This window comes from Glossina fuscipes, unplaced genomic scaffold (assembly GCF_014805625.2).
Source record: "Glossina fuscipes isolate IAEA_lab_2018 unplaced genomic scaffold, Yale_Gfus_2 128, whole genome shotgun sequence".
Lineage (NCBI taxonomy): Eukaryota > Metazoa > Arthropoda > Insecta > Diptera > Glossinidae > Glossina > Glossina fuscipes.
This window is the reverse complement of record NW_023998471.1, coordinates 353,334-358,869: the sequence shown is the minus strand read 5'-3', so window position 1 is coordinate 358,869 and position 5,536 is coordinate 353,334. Positions and strand designations below refer to the sequence as shown.

At 35.0% G+C, this 5,536-nt stretch overlaps 1 protein-coding gene across 3 annotated transcripts in view; it reads left to right on the top strand.

The window, feature by feature from the left end:
• The first annotated feature begins 1,070 nt into the window (after window positions 1-1,070).
• The window catches only part of LOC119640880, a 16,776-nt gene continuing 12,310 nt past the window's right edge, over window positions 1,071-5,536 (top strand). Inside the window, exons 1-2 of one of the 3 annotated variants that reach the window (XM_038039173.1) lie at window positions 1,071-1,092; window positions 1,191-1,285. In XM_038039173.1, the coding sequence (XP_037895101.1) occupies window positions 1,242-1,285 (44 nt within the window). In that variant the 5' untranslated portion in view covers window positions 1,071-1,092; window positions 1,191-1,241. Of the gene's footprint in view, window positions 1,286-3,906; window positions 4,159-5,536 lie in introns of those variants that run through there. The other 2 variants (XM_038039172.1, XM_038039174.1) reach the window with 2 other exon arrangements.

Below are 5,536 nucleotides of genomic sequence, written 5' to 3'. Positions count from 1 at the left end.
TTTCTTATAAACAAGACGTTAAAGGTGTAAAGAATTCGAGCGTTCTCTCTTCTCTCTATTAAAATTTATAGAAGAATACGCCTTGAGGTGAATCTTGAATACCCGTCATTTCAAAGTTTTTTCTTTTATATATAGAAGATGGGCACATCTTTTATCATACATATCGATTCATAAGCATTTCCAAAATCGTTTTCTGAAACAGATCTAAAATCGTCTGTCGTCTAGCGTCTGTCATTTTTTCTTATGTTTACCCTAGGCAATTGAAAATGATTCGGATCAAAACACTTTTTCGATGGCTTTCCATGCAACATCTTATTTTAAAAAGTCATTACATGAATAACTTCGGGATAGTGTAGAGTATTTAATGGTGGGCCGTATCCCGCAGTAGTGCTTTCATCGTTTTTAAGTTTCAAGTATGGCATTAGATCGCTACGGGTTAAAACGAATTGTAGAAGGTTTTTTAAAATTCATATAAAATTTTAAATCAATGCATCGAATATTCTTATACTCGATCCCATTCAATCAAACGGATAAACATCACAGACCAATTCGAAGCTTATTTTATAAGCAAAGATGTTTACAGCTTGGGACTGATCTGTTTTCTATCTGTCTGTCTTAAGACACATTTTATGCATGGTTTTCGATGTAGCAAACGGATGCATAAAAGTTGTATGCCTTCATCCTTCAGTGATAAGTGTAAAAATAAAACATTTACTCATATATTTAAAAAAAAAAAAAATAACGTCAAAGTATTTGTTTGCTTGCATCTATAACATTGTCAGCCATTTTCTCTCAACACGTTAATTATTTAGTACTGATTCTTTGATCATATTGAAAATTAAAAACAAAAAGGAATCCTTATATGCTCCCCATCTTTCAGAACAAAGCTTTATATTTTGGTTATTCATTTTTTTTTTTTTTGAAAATATGTGCAAATATGAGTTTTTTGCATGCATCTATGTAAGTAGGAGAACTCTTGTTAACACATACATAAGGATATTATTTAACGAAAACTTTTCAACAGACCGAAAAGTCTTATGCATATAGTCCAGAGAAGCAATAAATAAGAATTTTGCTGAACAATATATTCGCGTAGGTTGCATGATGCAAAACAAATTCATATTTAATTTAGAGTAAATGTAGTGAAATTTATCAATTTTTTCTTATTTTCCGTTATAATTAACGACAAGCTTAAACATGCTACGTAAGCGTAACCACAACGTATACATATAAAATTACCGATGCGCTATAGCCACAACATAATAATCGCCAAAGGCAGCTCAAGGCAAGTACGTCCCAGCATTGACAAACGTAGGAATGTATTGTAAAATCTATTCAATATAAAGATTTGAACGGCAAACATACTTAAATGTGAATCGCATTTATTGACTTTTGTATATAACTGTTTTTTATTTTTATATATATTACAAAATTCCTTCACTTTTATGTACAGTATGGATAAACTTATGGGCTTATTAACGTGATTTCAACAGATGGGCGGATAAATGGACGGACATAAATGATGTGATCCTGCTCTCCAAGCTGATCAAAGACATATAGCTAGCAAGTATCATATGCGCATTCCGAACGTCTCGTACTTATATTTTCAATGCGAAATTTCGCCAAAATTTTCTTCGTAATTGTTTTCCTATCGACGCGCATTATCGCGTCGTATGAGGAAGGAAGAAGAGCTTGTCAAGATTAGAATGCCCTAAGTAAAAGTGTACACAGGCAGTGCTTCCTAAAATTTAACTGCAGTGATATTAATCGCCAAGATGTTTTTGTCGGAACATATTTTCGAAGGCATTTCGCTCTCTTTTTAGATTCCTAATGGTGGGTATATAGAAGGAAAGGCTGATTACGATTTAAAGATCAGGTCAATTTCAGTCAATCTTGCTATGTTCACCATTTAAATCTGACCACCGAAGTGTGAAAGTAACGTATTAATGTGAACGTATAACCATCATATTTATATCCTTCAGATCGAACGTCAATAATCTAAATTGTACTTAAATGATTTTGTCACCCATACTATGATAATGTTTTTTTTTCTTTTCTTTGCCATTTTCAATGTTAATAACATTTCAAGATCATTGAGAGTGATTTGTGACACCAACGCTAAGAAACATGATTACAAATTTTGTTTCTTTTATATATAAAAATTTAGAAGAGAGAGAAAATAAAAAAATAAAATAATTAAATGAGAAAACTTTTAGAGAAGCAAAATCTTACGTTAATTATAAACCTATGAATAGACCGCCGAATATACGTAAAGAAATATTTCTACCTTTAATTTCTATATTTATCAATATAATACTAACATATACGTATGTGTACGTGTTGGGTCATTTTAAAAGCAAGTGCAGTTTTTTCCATCGCCTGATAAATATATCGACCAATCGAGTCTATCCATATACGTTGATGATTAACTAAAAATAATTTATCCTAAAACTGTTCAGACGTTATGTACTCTATTGATCGATGCAAAAAACATAATCCAAAAATTTGGGACAAGGTTTGAAAAATGCGTAATACTTGCAGTTGAAGTATATATATATATATATATATATATATATATATATCATAAGAAAAATTGCTCAAGATTTCCAAGACGTTTTACTAATGCCTAAGAGTCCGGGGCTCGGAGCAAATATTCAGACAAGGTAACTTTCAAAATCATTAGGAGGAAATTTTTTTTAAAATGCGGTCGGAAAATAACAGTGAAACATCCAACTATCAAGTTTACAGTAAATTTATCCAATTTTTTAATCTCATCCGATTGTTATGGACTCTATTATACCCATTACCTTTATCGTAATAACACGAGAAAAAAGTAACTTTTCATCGAATCTTTCGCCAAAGATGAAATTTTTGGAGGAGGAGGAAGTCAAGGACGACGAAACAATATAACATTTATTGAAAGCCACATATTTCTACCATTTCTGTAGAATACACTTTAAAATTTTTGACGTGTACGCGTTTTAGATTATAAAGGAGAAAATCCAAATTTTCTTTGCTTACATTGTACTGTACTTTCAACGATTCGAGTTGCTTTCAATACCAATCTGCGCGCAAGGACTTTTAATGTTTCAGACTCCACACAAATAGCCACACGGGTAGACCCACAAAAACGCAGACGAAAAGACGAACAGACAACGAGACGGACAAACGAACGTGCTTAGATCAACTTTGAATTTGGTGTCGATCAAGAAAACATAATTTATTGAGTCTCAGCGCAAGTTTCAAACATTTTCACAAAATGAATAAACCACCAACGCTTCGGCGGTAGATGTGAAAAAATTTCAAAGAATAATAGGTGCCTTGTGGTTTTAAGGCTAAATTGTACACTCAAGCTTGATGGTTAGCATATAGATTTGCTCAAAATGATTCCATTACGCCCCTGTACACACAGTTCATGGATTTTCCGATGTTTACTTTCATATATTATTAATAGCAAACAAACTCATCTTACCTCCCATTGGTGAAACCAGGCTGGAGAAGCAAGAGATTCAATTGGCTTGAATTACTTTCTAATTACTCTCCATTCAAAAAAGTGGAATTTAAGAACTAATACTCATCGTCCTCTGTTTCAAAATAAATTTGAACGTCAACCCCTAACTTGAACAAAAAATTAAAAGTCCATTAGCCAAAGAAAAAAAAGAAAAAAAATCACATTTTAGCAAAAAGTAATAAAAATAAAAAATCTCAAAAGAAATGTAAACATTTTTATATTCATAATGTCTTTTAAGAAATATTTTCTATAATCATCAATGCCAGCCGTTACTGACATGATTGTTGTTGATGTTGACATTGATATTTACATTTTAATGCCGTTGTTTCGATGACCTTAGCAAAGAGCTCGCCATAAAAATTTCATCAAACATTTCGAATAAATCAGTCAATTTAACCGTTAACCGTGAGGCGTTAAAACCAATCATTTTGGCGTTAGCGGCAAGCAGACGAGCTCGACTGGTTTTAGTATTGCCCGAGTTTCTGGTCGAAAACTAGACAAATTTTGCTGACTAAGTGGCGTTTCCTTTTCGAAAAGTGTAAATAGTGCAACTGATTTACTCGCTAAAACTAAAAAAGTTCCCTGTAATTTGTTTCGAACCTACGTAGTTAACACACTCGGAAAATGGTTTGCTGCAGACTTATAAAGTATATACCTACGTGGATAGATAAAATCTTTATAATAACATTGAGTTTTAAAAAAAGATGAAATTTTGAAAAATGTATTTTGCATATATATGCTAATAATAAGAACAGTTTTCAAAACCGAAACTGCTATTTAAAATAACAAACCAAAACATTTGTACCATTTTTAATCTCAATTTTTTACATATGGTTTACATGCGTGCGATTCTCCACCGTTGAGCATTCCGGTCGTTCTTCTTTGAAAATGCCTGCATATTCGTTTGTATCAAATGTACAAAACTTGTATCGAATATATCAAATATACAAAATAGGTATGAATTGTAGCAAATGTACAAAACAAATATGAAAATCACTTTAGCACGGACTGGCTGATAGAGGCATTCCCATACAAAATTGCGTGGGTACTTGACAATAAGAGTAAGTTGGACAAATGCAAGGGTTGGCACAGGGCGGTGGACAAGGACAGGGGCAAGGGCGCGTGCAAGAACGAGAGCAAGAGCGAGGCCACGGACAGGGGCAAGGGCAAGGGCAGGGGAAAGGAGGACAAGGGCAGGAACACGGACACGGTTCGCTACGCGGTACACTAACGCAGGGTTCTCTACATGGACCAAAACAAGGTCCGTCCGCCCTGGATGGTCGCCGTACAGGTATGCGACGCCTAAAATTATTAATAAAAAATTTAGATTAAAAGAAAGAGGGAATATTAAAAGGAAACTTACGTAAGATCCTTTTCTTCCATACCGGCACGCAGCTTATCAAAAATTCGGGCTTCTCGGTCTGTTTTATAACGTTTTGAATAGATATCAGCGCTTCCACGAATATGTTCTTTCTTGGAACCCCGTTCCAATTGCGATCCACGCAACGATGTTCTTCCTTTACCACCTTTCCCTGTTTTCTTTTTGCCCGTTTCGTCTTCGTCGCCCTCGTCATAGCCCTCTCCAGGCCTACCTTTGGCCGCTTTGGATCCTTTTCTAGTCTTCTTTGCACCTTTTTCATCGTATTCCTCATCGCCACCAAACTTTCCGACTTTGCTGCCCTTTTGTTTCCTTTTCTTGCCTGTAGCGTCTTCTTCATCTTCATCGGCACCCAAACGCCCTCCACGGCGTTTCCCTTTCTTCTTTTTGCCGGTATCATCCTCATCTTCATCTTCGTCGGCACTCTTCCGCCCTTTGTCACCCTTGCCCTTCTTCTTTTTACCAGTATCATCTTCATCCTCATCACTGCCTTTTCTGCTTTTTCGTTTCTTCTTTTTGCCGGTATCATCTTCGTCTTCGCCTTCGTCTGCACCCTTCCGCCCTTTGTCACCCTTGCCCTTCTTCTGTTTACCAGCATCATCTTCATCCTCATCACCGCCTTTTCCGCCTTTGCCTTTCTTCTTTTT